General features: G+C 46.1%; 6 protein-coding genes across 6 annotated transcripts; 1 reads left to right on the top strand and 5 right to left on the bottom strand.

Moving 5' to 3' along the window:
- Positions 1–257: 257 nt before the first annotated feature.
- Positions 258–989, bottom strand: BP5553_02352 (Uncharacterized protein; the record flags this gene model as incomplete). Its single annotated transcript, XM_032010975.1, has 3 exons — positions 258–492; positions 548–632; positions 707–989. 3 exons carry the CDS (start codon positions 987–989, stop codon positions 258–260), a joined length of 603 nt encoding a protein of 200 aa, XP_031875029.1.
- Positions 990–1358: 369 nt separating this feature from the next.
- Positions 1359–2531, bottom strand: BP5553_02351 (GroES-like protein; the record flags this gene model as incomplete). Its single annotated transcript, XM_032010974.1, has 2 exons — positions 1359–2289; positions 2338–2531. The coding sequence occupies 2 exons, from the start codon at positions 2529–2531 to the stop codon at positions 1359–1361; spliced, it is 1125 nt and encodes a 374-aa protein (XP_031875028.1).
- Positions 2532–3391: 860 nt separating this feature from the next.
- Positions 3392–4504, top strand: BP5553_02350 (putative glyoxylate reductase; the record flags this gene model as incomplete). Its single annotated transcript, XM_032010973.1, has 1 exon — positions 3392–4504. The coding sequence occupies one exon, from the start codon at positions 3392–3394 to the stop codon at positions 4502–4504; it is 1113 nt and encodes a 370-aa protein (XP_031875027.1).
- Positions 4505–6467: 1963 nt separating this feature from the next.
- BP5553_02349 (Uncharacterized protein) lies at positions 6468–8630 on the bottom strand (the record flags this gene model as incomplete). The annotated part of the gene is made up of 6 exons (XM_032010972.1): positions 6468–7417; positions 7472–7669; positions 7726–7796; positions 7852–8029; positions 8086–8524; positions 8574–8630. 6 exons carry the CDS (start codon positions 8628–8630, stop codon positions 6468–6470), a joined length of 1893 nt encoding a protein of 630 aa, XP_031875026.1.
- Positions 8631–9661: 1031 nt separating this feature from the next.
- BP5553_02348 (Uncharacterized protein) lies at positions 9662–10444 on the bottom strand (the record flags this gene model as incomplete). The annotated part of the gene is made up of 1 exon (XM_032010971.1): positions 9662–10444. One exon carries the CDS (start codon positions 10442–10444, stop codon positions 9662–9664), a length of 783 nt encoding a protein of 260 aa, XP_031875025.1.
- A 3822-nt stretch (positions 10445–14266) lies between these two features.
- Positions 14267–14548, bottom strand: BP5553_02347 (uncharacterized protein; the record flags this gene model as incomplete). Its single annotated transcript, XM_032010970.1, has 2 exons — positions 14267–14352; positions 14401–14548. 2 exons carry the CDS (start codon positions 14546–14548, stop codon positions 14267–14269), a joined length of 234 nt encoding a protein of 77 aa, XP_031875024.1.
- Between the last annotated feature and the right edge of the window lie 3919 nt (positions 14549–18467).

Genomic DNA, 18467 nt, shown 5'->3' with positions numbered 1-18467 from the left:
TTAGAATGCTGAGAGTTACCGCTGAATATCGCAAGCAATTCTAATCCGCCATTATTCCTTTTATTGCTTTATGATGTACAGACATTCAAGGAAAAGTGTTAGTGTTGTAGGATATGTGCGAATACAACAACATCGAATGCCACCAGTCATCCAGAGCTGTCTTTGCCATGAATCCCAGGTCATTCATACCCTGACATCTATTGCCAGCATCCATCTATCCATTCCCATCGACCCAAAATCGCCTCTCTGCTTGGCGCTCAGTGATGGGCCTCAGTATCGCCCCTGTACCCAACAAGCTTCATCTTGCCGATTACCTCGCCCACCGTGAAGAATCCCAAAAGCTCCCCCAAAACCACAGCTCCAGATGCCAAGCCAGCCTTGTCCACATTTCGCAGTTGTTGTAATGAGTTGCTGAATTGTGTGAAGGTTTGGCCTGGGTTTCGAAGGGCTTTAAGTACGTTCTGGTAGTATGATTGGAAAGTTGAAACGGGCCTAACGCATTATCAGCACACGGTTCCTAATTCTTAGGGTATAAACATGAACTTACGGAGGGGACATCTTCTGTCCTTGGAAAACGAGCTTCGAGAGCTCCAACCCTACACGTGCGTAGTGGACAGTAGGTGGGATTTGTCCTGTGGCTCAACATCAGCCATTGAGTTCTGGATGCCTTGCAGCGGCCCAATCGATGCCTCGAAGATAGACTTACGCTCAATTAACGCAATCAGCCTTCCAGTTCGGCCTCCAATCTTTCCCAGCGAGGAGACCAAACCCTTGGCCGCGCCGCTGATTGCTGGGCCAGCGGACGAGGTGACCCTCGAAAGACCTTGGGAAGCTTTCGACTTGTAATCCGAGGTAGCTTGAGATGCTTTGGAGGTCGCATCCTTTGCTGTGTCCGCGGCTTTAGATGTCGTCGATTCGAATCGGCGAGCTGTTCGCCCAGGGAGCTTGACGGATCGCCGCAGCACGGCGCGAGAGACGTTCAACGACATAATGACGGAAGCCGATCGATATGCACCCGGAAGAACGAATGAATTAAATGACCCGATTCTTGAATAGTGGTGGGCGCACAATTGATCGCAGGAAGGGAATCGCACGAGAATTGTTGACTTTTCTTTGCCGGCCGTCGGGAAGATTTGGAACGGGATGCTGCTTAGTCAACATCATGGCTTTGCCGGAGCTGTCTTTAAAGTTCGCATGCCGAGCCAATATACAAATACTTCGTGCTAGCACAATTACAACAAAATACCTTATCTACTTCATAGAATGCGCAACATGGAGTCCCTTGGCAGGAATGTTTTGGAAGTCCAAGCAATACGATCTTAAATTGATATTTTCAACAGCATCTATCGTGTCATTCCTCAGTCCTCACTCTTTATTTGCACCTTGATGGCGCCAGTCTTGGGATCCGCTGCAGTTTCGAAAGCCTTCACAGCATCCTCCAACTGGAAACGGTGCGTAACCAGCTTCTTCATATCAATTAAACCGCTCTGGACCAATCGGATCGCCCTAGGCCAGGTATTGCAGTATCGGTACTGGAATTGTAGGTCGATCTCGCGAACACTCAGCCGCATGAACGGAATATTCATTTCGTTCTTCCCAACGCCTACCACGAAGACCTTTCCGCCGAACTTCATAGCCCAAATTGCAGACGAAATACTACTCTCCACTCCTGTGCACTCGAGAGCGACTGCGGGCTCAATACCCCCGAATGCAGCTACAATGGCCTTGCCAGCCTCCTCACCCGCCATCCTCTCCACCTTGTAGGTCACCACTGAGGGCACAATCTTCTTTGCGAACGCCAGCCTTCCCTCGTCAATATCGGTAATAACAAGAGGGCATGCACCGGCAGCCTGGCAGCAGAGCAGTGTAATGAGACCAATAGGACCTGCACCGCAGATGAGGACTGGGTCTCCCAACCGTACGCCAGCTCTCTGCATACAGGCGAGTGATACACTCAGTGGCTCTAACATAGCACCGTCTTCGAAGGACATATCTCCGATCTTATGGCACCAGACTGCTGGATGGTTGACATATCTGCGTAGGAGTCCAGGGACAGGAGGAGTCGACAGAAACTGGACTTTGTCACATCCATTGTATCTGCCCGTAAGACAAGGCTCGCATTCGCCACAGATGACATTGGGTTCAATTGCCACGCGATCTCCGACCTTAAGATGTTCTACAGAAGGATGAGTAGCCAATATCACTCCTGCAGATTCGTGCCCAAGAATATGAGTGTCGGTGACGATCATAGGTCCTATGCATCCAGCGTGCCAGAAGTGTACATCGGAACTGGAAGCTGTTAGTCTCAAAAGCTGGGCAATATCTAGTTGAGCTTACCCGCAAATGCCGGTGCTCTTGATGCCAACGGTCACCTCTCCGGGTTTTAAGCTATCTCCCTTCTCGATGGCTTCAAGGGATGGTTGAGCCTCTGCGACCCATAAGTCATGCCCTGGATTTGTATAAACCCCAATGTTCTTCTTAGTTGGCTTCTCCATTGTTGAATGGGCGATATCTATTGCTGATGGAGCCATGATTATCCTCGGCCTTGCGAATGATGTCTTGCCTGATCCTTTGAGAGGAGGTATTACTGTGAGGGACAAGGTGGTACAGCCAGATGTCTTGTCAACTTATCAGTTTGGGTCTTCGGTGGTGGTAGGAGGGTTGAAAATTATCCGCCGCATTCCAGAATCTCATCAGCGCCAGATATGTCTATCCAAACGCGACCACAAGTAATAAATGGATCTAGCTAGTTGGACTGACTACCCACGAATGAGAGCATGTTCAACTGGGAGTTTCATAGCACTAATTCGTATTCTTCGCGGGTCGATGGTGGGGAGTCGGCACAACAAGAACCGACCGAACGGACCACTGGAGATCTGAACATTCCATGCGCACCAATGAAGGGGAGGAATTATTGTAAGTGCCCTGGCAGTGTTTTTAGCTTTAAAGACCTACTCGGGGCTCCACCTAGCAACCTTTATCTTGCACATGGGATGATTATTGTTCGATCTTATTCCTTCGAGGCTGTTCTACAAACGCTGTTGGCATCTGTTGTTGAGAAGAGGGTATGAAGAGGGTATGAAGGAGGTATGATGTCGTTTCTCTCCTCTTCCGAGGTTGCTCCCCCACTTTGCGCCAGAAGCTAGGAAGAATGCTTAAGCGCCTATTTGGGATTTGGGTTACGAAGAATCCTGTTATGTTTTGGCATCTGCCAAGCCTTCAACCGTTGTTGATCTAGTTGCCTACTTCTTCAGTACGCTTCAGACATGTTCGCCTGCATTTGCGATCCTCTATTAAGTCCATCGCTATTAGAGGACTAGCTACTTTATCTATCTTTCCCCACCTACTATCCGACTATTTGAACGTAGCTCGAATTGTAACGTTGAGCAAAATGCCACCGATTCCGCCCTGCCCTATTATGGTTGCGGTCTTGGACGACTACCAGGACATTTCAGCCGCTCATTTCGAATATCTGAAGCCCACGTTTCAATTTACCGCCTTTGAACATACGCTCCCTCCCTATGATCACCCTTGCACCTCTGAGAGCGCCAAGAATGAGTTGGTGGAAAGGCTTAGGCCGTACACTGTTATATCGTCCATGCGCGAGCGCACTGCTTTCCCCGAGGTCTTGCTAAAGCAACTCCCGAATCTTAAGCTCCTTCTTACCACTGGCACCCGCAATCGGAGTATCGATATGGTGGCTGCTCAAACGCTCGGAATAAAGGTAACTGGTGCGCTTGGGTCCGGCGGCCCTAATGCCCCTTCTCTTACCGGGAAGAAGAGGAAAGGGCCGGATAGCACCACCCAGCACACGGTTGCTCTTGTTCTCGGAATTGCCAGGAATATCGCTCATGACCACGCCGTTGTCAAAGCCGGAGGCTGGCAAACCGGTGTAGCAACCGGGTTGTCGGGCAAGACCTTCGCCTCTCTGGGTCTTGGTAAGCTAGGGGTTTCCGTGGCAAAGATTATGCACGTTGCGTTTGGTATGAAGGTAGTAGCGTGGAGTTCAAGTTTAACGCAAGATGTGGCCGATGAGAAAGCTGAAGCAGCAGGGCTGCCGACCGAAGATGACGATGGGGAAAAGACATTCAAGGTCGTTTCAAAAGAGGAGCTATTCCGGATTGCGGATGTCTTGAGTGTACATTATGTCCTGTCAGAGAGATCACGCGGCCTCGTCGGCTTGGAAGATTTGAAGCTGATGAAGAAGAGCGCGCTCTTCGTAAATACGTCTCGAGGACCGATCGTTGACGAGAATGCGCTGATCGAAGTGCTGAACGAGGGGAGGTTGAGGGGTGCTGCGATCGATGTCTTTGATATCGAGCCGCTGCCAAAGGACAATGAGTGGAGGACTACCAAATGGGGGGAGGATGGTAGGAGCCATGTTTTGCTGACTCCGCACATGGGATATGTTGAGGAAGAGACGATGAACAATTGGTATGATGAACAGGCGGAGAATTTGGAGAGGTGGTTCCAGGGCAAAGAGTTGTTGAATGTTTTGGCGTAGTTTGTCATTACCCCAACACTGGTTTCGCTCTTGGAATTTCCGACAATTTCCGTCAAATACAATCCATCACCCTTGGCAAATTGATATTACCCTCTTAATCATGTATTTGATTCAAGGGTGGAGTTGATCAATTCCCCTATTCGACTTTGTTGAGTTTCCTATGTGATGACTTGAGTTCCTTTACTTTTGGTACTTAGGTATGTATTAATATATATCAAAATAAGCAGAATCCCCATAACAGCTGGAGACAGGCGACTAGACCTGCTGGTGTAGTAGTCAAACAACCATCAACAGGCCATCTAGGATGACCCTGGATTCTCGGATAGAGATAACAAAGGCTAGAAGGGTACAGCTTAAGTTTCTCGGTATCCATAGCTCCCTAAGATATTTCTTTTGCTATTTTGTTTCTTTAATAGATCTCTTTTTTTTCCTGACTTGGTTGACTCGCTTGTTGTGCTCAACCAACGGCAAAGCTGGCAATATATAAGAGATCACCGATTTAAGTTCTAGTATTTGGAATACGTAGTTTCTGCGTCCCTTCCACTATTGCTATCCATCAATAGCTCCAAAATATATGGCAAAGATCGATTTACTCCCCTTCTGTTTGGAAGATATATACTACTTCCCTCGCCACTTTTGCCGATACTACACCATGGAACTCCTTCCAACATAATACAAAGTCATATTAGAGACTCCTTGGTCTTTACTGTAGAGCTAGCAATAGCTATGCCAAGGCCTATAATGCTAGCATAGGAAATTGAGCAGCACTTGCTAGACGTCGAGAAATTAGCGGGATTTCTCTATGAAGATTCTTAGTTCAAGCTGACTGACGAACAAATACGCGTTGAATCTCTTGTTAGCCATCTCCAAAATCTAGTTGAGAGGTGCCATGCAGAGGAACCACCGTGCGGGCATAACGATAAAGCCAAATTGTTCACCTGAGTTTACCTTGTGCTCCCCCCCCCCCAATTGATGAAATTCTTAAGGGAAGAAGTTGAGAGGATAGAGAGAATTCCAATACTTGTTAGAAGAGCACAAATAGACCGTCAGACTTCAGACGGGCTACCACCAGAATGGATAATGTACGGTACCTTTCCGGATTTGTCCTCTGAAGGCAGCAGAACGCGCAATTTATGGTAGCTATTCGCAACTGGATTCTGACTATGGGCCTGAAATCAACGGGAATGGTTGCACAGATCCAAGCAGCGGTCTTGGAGTGATTGAAGGGAGATTCTAGTGCCATAGTGGGGCTACTGGATCTGTTGGAACAGGGTCAACAGCTCACTTCAAATTCCAAAACTATCTGTCAGCAGTAGCACATTGACTTCTTACAAATGAAGAGTTAGAGGCTCAACTACTAAACAATCCTCATGGCGCAATATAAATTGTAAGGCGTGACTGCTAGCAAGCTCACTGGGAGTAAGTCTATTACTAAAACTGGCAAACATACGAAGGAGTAACTCTATGGATAGAAATGTTCAAATTCCTACGCACAGAATTTACACGTCGTCCTGATCATCACCAGAACCGAGGCTGATATTATTTGAATGCTTGCTCCCAATTTCAGAAAGTATTATCCAAGTACCTACTCTGTATTACCACAGCGAGCTGCTGTTTAGCTTACGGGCGCCCGATAGTTGTATAACAAATTTAAACATATCAATATGGTAGAGGAATATGATTAATGTAGTAGGAATCGAAGGGATAAACCAACCAGCTGACATCTTAACAAAACAACTAGCTATAGAACTTATACGTCGATACTATTAAAGTATAGGGCTTACGTCAAGTTGACTGAATTAGCTATATTATCCGGCGTGCTGTTTTGGAAAGGGCTTGTCAGGTCATTTCACCATAGAAACTTTGTCTATGTAGTCAGAATTCCTCTCTAAGCTCTTTGCTACCGCTTATAACATAAGGAACGACTATTTAGAAATTGAAGCTTGAATGAAGTTACATCTGTCTAAAGCTTTGCTGTCTTGGGCAATTTATCAGCCACTGGGTTGCAACGCTCCGCTTGAGACCCATCCGGGCCTGTCAATTGCCAATGCTGACCCCAGATGCCATTCCTCCCCGGCGCTAAGATCCCATTCGGATCCAGCGTATTCTTCAACTTGTTGTTGAACTTGAGCAACGCCCCATCATTATAATCATAGGTGTTCATAACCTGATCTTGCAGCGCGAGATGCGTCCTGTACTCTCCCATACCTAGCCTAGCACCTTCTGCTACGAGTTCACGCATCATCGCATGAGCACGGTTTCTGCTGTCTTCACACTTGCGATCATAAATGATCATGACGATGTGATGTATTTCGCGCCATCCGACGCAGAAGGTGGGAAAGTAGTCAAAGCCATACTTTTCGTGGATTCGCTTCGTCATCTGGTATTGTTTTACTGCATCCTCACCAGTCGTCGGGCTGATGGGACTGAAAGCCGTATGGGAGCCATTCGGAAGCCACATGACCCAATCAAGCTCGCGAAGATCAGGAACTCCAGCGTAGATGTTGACCCGGCTATTTAAGTACGAATATTGAGGTGTTTCCTCAGGAAACATTATCTTTGCTCCCGGGATTTTGTAAAATTCTTCTCGGATAACTTCGATGTGTGCGTTGCGGATGACGGCTGGGCCATAGACACATATATAAAGGATCCACCGGAAGGAGCCCATCCAGAGCTTTGGAGCTACAAGTTCGTCAATACGGTCATGCGGTATGGGTCCTTCGCCATCCCAGAAAGACTTTCTATCTCCGTATACGCTAGCTTCTTGCATGATGTGTCGAAGATGAGGGACGTTAGGGATGATATTTCGGATACGAAGTGGTCTGATGGTTTCTATGATTTCATGAAGATCATCCTCCTTCTGAAATGTAATCTGAAAGGTCTGATGACCTTTTGGGTTCGGCATCAGCCAAACTGTTGGAAAGGTTAGCCATATCCCATAATATAAAGCTTAAAGAGAACACTCACAGCCCATCTTTGTCACGATACCATAGTTTGACTGGCTAAACAAGCCATCTGGGTACGGCCCAAAGCCATATTGAAACAATTGCCACGTGTTTGCACTTCCATGCGACGTGTTGGTATCTGGGAGAGCCCCCATCCCGGTTCTGAGTAGCTCTCCATTTGGAAGGATAATCTCCATCCCACAGTGCATTCCAAAGTGATCTAATAGAAGATAGTTGGACGAAGGTCGATGCCACTGAGGTAATGCTGGAACGAACCTCCATATGGCGTGTAGCCTACTCCTCGATCTAGGGCGTTTCCCATGACACTCCCACCACCCAAATCAGGCCTATCGCCAAGATTAGATATTACATAGTTAGAGATCAGATAGAACAAGAACCTACACGTCGACCCAGAGATCCTTGCCAGATTTTTTGATTTCGTCGTAGAGCATGTAGTATGTGACACCTGGCTCAAGCAGACAAAACGCACTCTTCTCATCCAGTTCCAGTACTTTGTTCATTCTCTTTCCCAAGTCAATTACAACGGAGCCCTTCACGCGGGCGGCTGCGCCTCCATAACCTAATGCCTATCAGTCCTGCAACCCCTGGGAACCAAAGCAATTGAGGATGGCTCACCCAGGTTTCTCCCCATAGAGATAGGGTAGATAGGAATAAGCCATTTATTGGCCCACCGAACCACTGATTGTACCTGCTCTACATTCGCAGGCGAGCATATGGCGCTATTGACGTAGTCATCCTGGTTTCCCAGGGCAAAAGCATCATGAGTGAGTGGCCGGTCCAAGTACCACCCATCGTTAAGCTCGCCATCGACCAATTCAACTTGCCCGTCGACCAGTTGCTTTAGTTCTACAATCGCCTTATTGAAAGCCTCTCTACTTACCCCGGGTGGGAGGATTGGCAGTTTGTCGGCAGACTCTGTACGTGCCGAACTTGAGCTGGTTGTGGCGTTGGCTTCGAATCGTTTCTTGTAAGAATCTGCGTAGTCGGCAACCCGGCCAGGAATACCTGGTGCGTATTGTGATTCATCCATTCTCGTGTTGCGGTTCACTTGGTCCTACATCTGTTAGAATGGTTCTGTTTTGATCTATGTATATAGATTTCACGCATGGAATCATGTCGTGGGTCCTCTGCGGGCAGCCCAATTCATGTGGGTAGGTCATGATTATCTCCGTGTGGGGAGTGGCCTATTCCATGTGGAACATACCCCTCATCTTGTGGAGAGCAAAGTTACCCGATATATACCGTGGAATTTGAATCCGAAAAAGTTGAGAAGAACCAAGAAGCCTTAATGAGATATCTGTCGCATGTCTTAGATTAATTTTGACTTACAAAGACTGTGAGTCTAGAAGAGGCACCGAGACGCGCAGCTGTCTCGAGGTTATCTCCTAAATCCGACCCTGGTGGATCGTTATAAGTACTATGGTCTCAGTAGTATAAAATATGAGGTTATATAAAAGCTAGTATTGTCTTTATTACTTCGTTCGGAAGTTTCACCAAGGATACAATAAACACTTGCTTTATACCCAGGCCGTGGCTCTTTCTTTGGAACAGACCCGTCCTCACGTTCTCAAAAAATTCGGAAGAGGTGATCAAGGCTCGAGAGGGCTCACAACAAAATGGGAACTGATATTTAAGCTGTTATCTGTCGTGCTATGCCGTGTCGAACCATATCTGGCCCGAACTTGGACGAGTGCGGGTAGGACGGGAGTCTGCGGGAGATCATTCTTTTCGGGCGAGGCCGCTGAATGCGGATATGTCAATGGTTTAAGCCCCACATGAAGCCTGAAGCGACTGAGCGTGGAGATTAATCTCTGTAAAGATTACCACTCTATAATAAGTTCTAGTCAAATAAATTGGCAAGCAGTTAGATGCCTCTATTTGGATGCAATTCTCTCTATAAGTAGGTATGTATCAAGTATTTCAATTGGTCGGCGGTCTAGCTTGCGCAGCATCAGTCCTTGTGTTACCGTGGAGGAGATTTCTAGTTGTGGATCTTGTATCTAACTTCTTCAACGTCTGTTTTCACTGAACATCACTAGAATACCTAGTAACTAGGTGGTTTGATGCTGCAAAGGCAAAAACCCCCTGATCAAACTATAATCCTACATTAGGCTCTGACTATTATCCCTTGTACCGTTAGGACCCAGGCTACTACGGTCCGCAAATCTGAATGGGTCAAGGAACCACACTATCACCATCCTCGATCCTTGACCAAACCCTGAAACTTCAATCTTTGCGATCCGCAAGGCTCAAGGATCTCTTTCAACACCGGCTTCCACCACTCCTCATGAAAATCGCATATCACCGTCGCAGCCGCGTACTCGACATATTCTGGAAAGAAGCCCGAGTGTTCCCAATCTACAATACCTGTAATAATCCCATCGTTGACCATGATGTTATGTGCGGCAAGATCGCCATGGGTTAGCACAAATCTCTTCGAGTCGGAACCGCGCATGTAAGGCACGAGGTATTTCCATTTCATGCGAGATATAGGAGTTTTAAGCCGTGCTAGGCACCATTCATCGAATTCAACTTCGGAATCAAAGGGACCCATATAACTAATTCCGAGGCGGTCGTAAAAATTGCGCGTTAGTTCATGGTCAATACGCCCAATGTATGGTTTGGTACAAGTTCGGAAAATACGAATTTGCTCCTTGAGCTGGGTCTTGATAGACTCTTGCTGCTGCGCGTTCATCTTATGCCAGACCTGATCCAGGGAAACGCCAGGTACGAGATCGCTGACCATTGTAGTAACTCCTCCCTCGACATCGTAGCAGCCCAGAACCCGCGGGGCCTTAAGGCCAGCTTGCTGCGAGGCGTAGCCCATCATTTTGGCCTCTGATCTCGCAAAGGTTCGCGGCTTGACTTTGACGGCCACGAGATGCCCGCCGGAGGTTGTGGACTGGACGACTCGGTTCCCGAAGTATGCGGAAAGGGTGATGCCTTCGACTGCGCTCCCAAATGTAGGGTGCATACTTGACACTAAAAGATTCTTAGAGCGATTAGAGATTGCGAGCATCAAGGCACTATCGCAAACGCATTTTGCGCAGCAACCTTAACATACCTCGTGTGCTCTCGAGACAGACCTTTTCATAGGATGCAGAGCCCGATTCAAATAGCTCGTGTCGCCACAGTCCGTCTGGCGGAGAGGACTGGCGGATAATCGAGACTACCGCATCAATTACGTGGAATGGTGTCAGGTGGTGAGCCAAGTGTGATGGTGTCGAGATTCTAATCGTGCGTAAGTAGCAAATAGATAGTCCAAGCCCTTTACTAATCATCAAAGTTGTGTGCCCAGGGCTGGCTTGTCCCTGCTGAGAGCGAGGCGGTGTTCATATCGTGTATTTTCTAGTTCGAAAATGGCCCGCGCGGCGATGGGAGTCGAGCATCGCCTAGCCACACGGTGATGAAGACTGGCATTCCTATCCAGTCGCGTCTCTCTAACGACTTCCGAGTACTCCGTAGCGTCTAGGAAATAAAAATGCGCAATTGGCACTGGATATCGAGAGCCCCTTCCAAACCCCCTATCGAGTCAGCTATATAGGGTCAAATATACAAAGTGTTCATAAAAAGCCAGCCAATCATTTTCTTTTCAGATCTCCCTGTTTAGGAATTAAAGGAATGGGGAAGTGGGTTTTTGACATTAATTTGCCGTTACCTTGGTGTCTACCTACTTGATGTCAGCTATACAAAGAAACTTTACAGTCGACAAATTATGTCACAAACGCGTAATAAGAAATACTTAAGTCTAAACGACTAATTAGTACAAGGCTAGCAGACTGATAAGCGTCGGTAGCCTGTTTACCCTGGTTGGTAGTCGTAATAAATCTCATAAAATGGCAAATTCCTCCTTGCTAAAGCGAGAGCTAAGTATAAATTTAAGTCCTACTTAAACGCGACGTTGAGTCGCACTATCAAAAGAAATTGACTGTGAAACCATAGAAGGCGGTGTTGAACCAAACCATCGAAACTAACTCGGATAAGCCACAAACGAAGGATACACTCTAACCTCCACTACTAAACTCCCCCTTGGCACTATTCACCACGCAGCTCCGGGTCGCAGATTCCTAAGCCCAGCCATTTGGTTAGTCGTGATCTTTGAGATCGAAGTACATCAAAACATTCTACTTACACGAGCAGGGTTTGTTGTTACTGCAGCATGACATGAAGCCGTCTCCACGGCCGCATAAATGGATAAGAACAGGATTGTAAAAGGAGCAAGGGCCCCCATTGTCGGCGTAATCCTAAACAGAATAAGCCTTACTTAGAACAAATTGGCGTAAGATAAGCTTGCTTACAACACATGTTGCGTTGGCGCCGATAGCCGCGATGAGAGGAAGGACGATGAGGGAGAAGCGCATCTTTCTTAAGAGGCTGGGATTTGTTAAGCCTGAAGAGATAATTAAGGCTAAAAGCGGATAGATGAGCGGTTGACTCAAGTTCAAATTCTTGTCTGAGCGAAGTAATACTCTGAAAGCTATGTAGGAGTATAAGAAGAGAAGAGAGAGGAGAGCACATATTTATAGGTGGATAAGCTTACAGTCCTGTCGCACCTGTAGCGTCTAGCTATAGGGTTCGCTCGATCGGTTGGCTCGGTCGTACTACGTACTACTACTTCGTAATAGGTAGTAGGTAAGAAGGGGGTGTTTGAATTAAACCCTTGCCTCAAACAGATATGCAAGAGGCTTGACTGGATTCTAACCTTGAATTATTAAACTTAGGCTCCCTCGTCTGGATTAATAAATGAAACCTGCTCTAGCCAAGAGTCTGACCGGCGGCACAGCTTGAGGTACCTAATAGTTGTCGAGTATTCACCTAGGAGCACAACTGTGGAACTGGGAGACCTTCGGGTGAGCTCTGGACACAAACTTACTATTAAATTCTATCAGTTTTTTTGTGAGTTTTAGGAACCACAAGGTGAAACAACCATATGAGACACAGTCGTATCAATTCCATTGCCATTTACTCTTCCAGTCTCCCCCGTCTCCTTGTACCCCATTGTCTGCTCTATTTACACGGCAGACATCGCTAGGTAGTATTGGAGAATCAGTAAAATCCTGCTTGTTGTGTGATTGGTGCCCGCACTACCTACTAGAGCGCGATCTACAACACCTTGTACGTCAATTCCACATACAAATTATAAGAATTTGTATGTGAAATTGACGTACAGGGCATCCATCTAGTTGACAAATTGCTAAATTGAGCAACAGAGTGTTGCAGATAGACTGGACCAGTGTCTCCCCCGCAGAATGCCAGACAACTAGTCCCCAATGTAGAAAGGATCTCAGGTGGTCGGGCTGTGCCACTCCCCGCCATATTAAATTGCCTTGGTACTTTTGGGCCCTGACCATCTCGAGTTTTATAAAGCAAGCAAGAGCGATACATGGGCGTTGCATAAAATCCTTCGTATCACCCCTGCCCCCTATAATTCTACTTTACCCTTCCTAGAAATGGCCAAGGATCAGGAGGTATTTCCGACATTCCCGTTCCATACCTGTATAGCTTTGGCTTCTCTGACAACCGACACGTAGGTTATTATATTTCTTGAGGTTTCCGTGCTAACATTGTTACTTCGTCTATAGTTTATACACGAGTAACAAATGCTTTTTTATCTTCGTCTTTGACGTATGTTCCAGCGATCTTCCCGCAACTATCTTCGATACCCAGCTTTGTCTCAATATGCTCTAAGTCCGACTTACCTAAGCCTACCTACTGTATATATGCTCCTCGAGTACATCGGCGACGATAAAGGCGAAGTACTCTCAGATATATGGGATAAGTATTGACAGGACCTGGTCCGGAAGCAAAAGCTCTTCCGAGGTATAGCGCGCTTGATCTTTCCTTTAGCTCACATTCGTTCTAATTCTATAATAACAGCACAATTACACTGTCAAACCGACCGCTGTCTTGCTCGATTATCATTTTGGAGAATGAAGGCGCCCGAAGATCAATATCGAGAAATGAAATATATACTTGTACTAAGCGATTTGTCGCAGATATACTCATATTTCATAGTAACTTCTTTCTTAGTAATCTAAATAAAGCTCATAGTACGGAAGACTGTCTCGGCCAGATAGCTGCTAAAGCAATGCCCAGGGCACTCTCACACTACTACATTTAGCGGGAAAATCGTAATATACTATTCCGTCTTTAGTTTACCGATTTCTATACGAGTAATATCTTCGTCGACAAAGACTAGAATATTACATATCTTATAGACTATGAGTAGGTTTGTGCGCTACTTGCCGAGGTGCTTTCCGTTCTCTATTAGCTTACGGGGTGCGGTATTGATGAGATAATAGAAGACAGCTTTAGTGAATTTGATATAGTTCACCAGGAGTTTATTGATATATTCAAGGAGGAAGAAGCTAAGATGACGCCAACGAATTCGCCTTCACTGATACTAATTATATATAATAGCTAGAAATCTGGAGTAGTATAGTTTTGACATTGTATTACGTCTGTAAATACTACGTTTTCTCTAGTCTTAGATTATATCGGTCCTAGATTTCTTCCTCTCTCTACAAAGACCGAGCTGATACTTTCACAGTATTGGTGCTAAGGTTCTCTTCTAGTTGCTAAGAGAAAGGTCGCTGAGCGAGAAGAATATATAATAGAGTTACGAGTTCTCTTTAACGAAGAAGCAGGCCTCTCTATGGAGGAAGAGATTCGTAGCTAAGTCTATATATTGTTGGTCGTCTAAACCTATAGTGTTGAGGCTATAGGACTTGGAATAGAGGGATTGAGTTGATTGATTATTCCAGTCTAAATAAGTAGAAAGCCGTGCTCCCTTGTCTTATACATCACGGATAGGGTCGAATCCTACGCTAGTACTATCTTCGGCACCAACCGCCGTAGAGTTGCGTGTTTGGCTAGTCGAAGCTGATTATTACTTAGCTATTTGTACGTATCTATACGTAAGAAGGTTACCTGAAGTAGATTCGTTTTCATTTTTCTTTTTTCGCCGTAGATAATTAGTCAAATGCCACGCTGCAAGTCCATAGTACTCTGCCCAAGTACCTCCCCACCACTCAACGGACTCCCTCACCCAGTCCGTAAACTGGTCTTCAACAGCCATTTTTTTGTTTTACTGATAGGTTTTTCGCGATATTTATCCTATCAAAGAAAGTATTTCGGTCGGTCTGATAAATATTAGGCAACTAATCCTACTAAAACAGCGAACCGCGTATCGATCTTACTAGGAACTCCCGCCAAAGACGATCATCCTCCAGTCGCCACTCCGCTTTCTCGGTTAAGCGTGACGTTTCTTCCCTCACAAAGGAAACTGAATCCCCAATATTAATTTTGCCTTTAGCCATGGTGAATGTGAACCCGCAGGTTGATAAAAAATCACAGTTTGGTGAGTGATCAAAAAGCAACGCCGGCCGCGGGGAGTCGGGGAGTGACGCGGCACTCGCTTATCGAACTGGCTTGTGATGTGTGTCATGACTACGATGGATACAATGAATACAATAGATACAATGGATGTAATGGATGTAATAGATACACGGTTAATTTCTCTTTAATGAAATTATTTCACGCCTTCTAAACTCTGTGACTTGTATATCCGTTTTTTTCGCCCGTGGTATAATGGTGGCAACCTTGGCCGTCTCGGCGGGAGTAGACATGATTTTCAATTACGGGGACTTGGTAACTAGCTTCCGATTCGAGTCTGAGGCGGTGGTGTGGAAGATGGTAGGTCGATGCCTGGACTTTATACAGCTGAGGTTGGGGCAAAATGTTGCCGATTCGCGCTAGGACCAATCGAGGCATCGCGACACAATCTGGGGAACCACCTCAAGCCTAGCATTCTGTCTTTGTCGCGCAAAAGGAGCACATCTTTCAAACATGAGTTCCGAGAAATAAGATCCAAATAACATAACTCTGTAATCCGGAATAGAATACTACCTGTTAGCCGGTCTATTTGGCGGAAACGCAGATTTGAGAATCTATCCGGTATACTATATAGTGTTGAATATGCGATGTGTTCATAAAAAGCGAGCCGATTGGCTCACTTGTTCATCGGGGCAATTGGTTTAGTGGTATAATTTTCCCTTAGCATGCGACATTCGAACTCGAATGTTCTTACGTGGGAAAGGTCCAGGGTTCGATTCCCTGATTGTCCAAGCTCGGCTAGCGCCGTCCTGATATCTCTGATATCTTGATACATTTTTGCTTATTTTTTCCCCATTGATATCTATTGATGTTGATGGCGAGCTGTTCGATACATTTCGTTTTGTTTTTGGAGACGAACCGAAGCGAAATGTGGAGCGGGTCGAAGCGAGGTCGGGGATTGGTAGGCTAAACCTCGCTTACACCTGTCGGAGTGGTCCTGACGAAATTCCCCCCTGAGTCAGACGGGTGCTACAGGCATGAGCCCTTGAAGCGTCGTCCTATAGTGTCACCTCTAGGGGTACACAGTAGTGAGTGAGTGCACCTGAAGGAAGGCGCTGAAGCACGCGGCGGCAGTAGGCTTCAGGCTCTGGCTACAGGGCATTCAGGCCTGGAGCAAAGGCCTCGGGATAAGGACCGTTCCCTTCCTCTCTACCTTTGTACGGCCCTATATACTTACAGGTAGGTGATGATTACGGTACGCAGGCTGGCCGCAATACATGGCACATTTTGGATCTTTAGGTCCACGGTTAGGGTCAGGTAGCCATAACTTATTGTCCGCTCTGGTTACTATAGGCCATTTCGAGCTAGACTCGCGTGACCACTTTGGTCACCCTTTGGGCTCTGCGGGAATTGTTATCTAACAACCCCTACTACCCTTAGCCAGAATGTGCCTCTCATCTCTTAAGAGACTTTTTATAATCAAACTATCAAACTATCAAGCTATTAAACTACCAAAGGCTCGGAAACAACTCCTTTCAATTCTCTCCAGCACCGAATATCCAGGCCCAGTAGAAGGCCAGCCCACAAACAAAACAACAACCATGCGCCCCTTCACAAGGGTCACAAGACTACTCTCACTGCCGCATCGGTGGTTCTCCTCCCTGGGTCAAGGGGGGCGGCTTTTAGTCGTACTTTTATCTGCCCGTATATGCCCAAATGGGACAATTCGCCTGGATGTGGGTTTTCAACCGAACTAAATTAGGCCAGCAATATCAGCAGCTAGGGAGAGATATCGAGGACAGTGGGAGGAGAGCTGAAGCGAAGAAAGCGAAGAAACGTGGGGCGATGCGAGAGGAGAACATGAAGCGTGGGGAATGAGGAACATCTTCGACGGTTGGACAGGATGAAAAATGTTCGCAGTCAATACATGCCAAACGGTGTCTGTGATGCCTGTCTAGAGAAGGGATATAGCCAATGTGGAGTGTTTGTTGCTTGGTTGTGGGAGGTCTTGCTTTTGATCACTGGTTGATAAATATCACTCTAGAATGGACTGTGAATATCAATGCAACGTTTCCGTAGGTTTTCCGAACGTAATCTTGGATCGCAATCAAGTTCCTTCCTGCATCTCCCGATGATAGAATATGCAGTACAGAGTACTAGAGCTTCCCATTATCCATAATCACTAGCTTGTCCTCGTTTTAAGCACATACCTAGGTAGGTAATACACACTCCATCCACGAAAAATGAAAGACCGGCAAGGGGGCCGAAAGGTGTGCATTTTTGAGTATCCATATTAAGCGGGAAAGAGTACCACCACTTTCCTAATCACTTACATAATTCATCTACACCTTTCGGAGAGAAACCATCTATTCTCACGAAGAGTGGTTTTTTGCGACCGACTGCTATACATTCTGCTGAGGCCAACTCCCTCAGCAAAGTCTGCAAGGCTTCGACGCCTGCTGTCAGTCCAACATCCGCGCTGGTGCCTCCCTAAACATATCCGTCGGATCCAACCGCTGTCTATATCCGGTGAGACGTCTCATCTGGCATCTTCCTCGCCCTCCAAGTCACATATAATGCTATTGCGAGGGTCATATCTATACCCGCACATGATATCAGTCTTTGGCAAGGCATATATTCGAGACTTGGCTATAGATCGAGATTGTGAATGCGACTTCAAACTTCCCAGAGACATAACTGCGGCGAAATATATTAATAGTCTCAGTGGCATCTGCGCGATCCAGCCTTTTGGTGTTGATTGGGAAAGTGATTAGATTAGAAATCTTCCTAGTAAAGGCTGCGCATGATATGGAATTGTGAAGGGAAGTATCTTCTAATGTAACTACAATACAAGCTAGTCCAAAGCTATAAAATTATCTCGACTAATATTAGAAAGACCTAAACTAGACTGCTACACCGCTCTCTAGCTTTTATCCAATGACTCAGGTAGTGTGGGGTGGCGCTGACTTCCCAGCTACCTTGCTTGATCCAAATAGGTGCATTGTTAAAATTTAATCAAGATATTATCCATTCCATTACAGAAGCTCTTAGGCGACGGTTTTTCAGATGTCTATCTTGGTATCGCGAGAAGAGGTATGCCGACGGCCTCACTGTCTATGTCCCCACAGGTGGGATAGTAGGGCTAGAAGCTTATTGCACTCGGACTTCACGATTATTCTGGATCTTGTCGAGGTTGTCCTCTCCACTTTCTGCTTTATGCATAGGAACGGCGCCTGGCTTCGCGTTGTGAATTCTACCAACCATATTTTGGCTACACCGTCATCAATAGTTGGGTTCTATCATCTTTCATCTGTGTTCTTACTAGTATAATTTACTAGATTCATTCAAACAACACGGGGATTAATCTACACATTCGGAGCCTACATTTTACCATTCCTAGTAGTGGATAACTGCTATAAATGGATTTTCTTGGAGAGTAAGGAATGCATATCTCGGGCCTATATACGAAAACGCAAACTCCAGCAGAACAATTATTCTACAAAAGCTCCACCGCACTAGTCTTGCATTTACAATAGTAGCGGGCTAGGCATCACTAAAATTTATTTTAGAATGTTAAAATCTAAAGAGCATTAGGAATTTACAGATATTTCGTACGACTTTAGCTTGTGAATACCAAGTATTTACTATTGGGGAGGTAAAGT

Source organism: Venustampulla echinocandica (assembly GCF_003357145.1).
Source record: "Venustampulla echinocandica strain BP 5553 chromosome Unknown scaffold_0, whole genome shotgun sequence".
In the NCBI taxonomy this organism is placed as follows: Eukaryota; Fungi; Ascomycota; class Leotiomycetes; order Helotiales; family Pleuroascaceae; genus Venustampulla; species Venustampulla echinocandica.
This window is presented reverse-complemented; position numbering and strand designations above follow the sequence as displayed.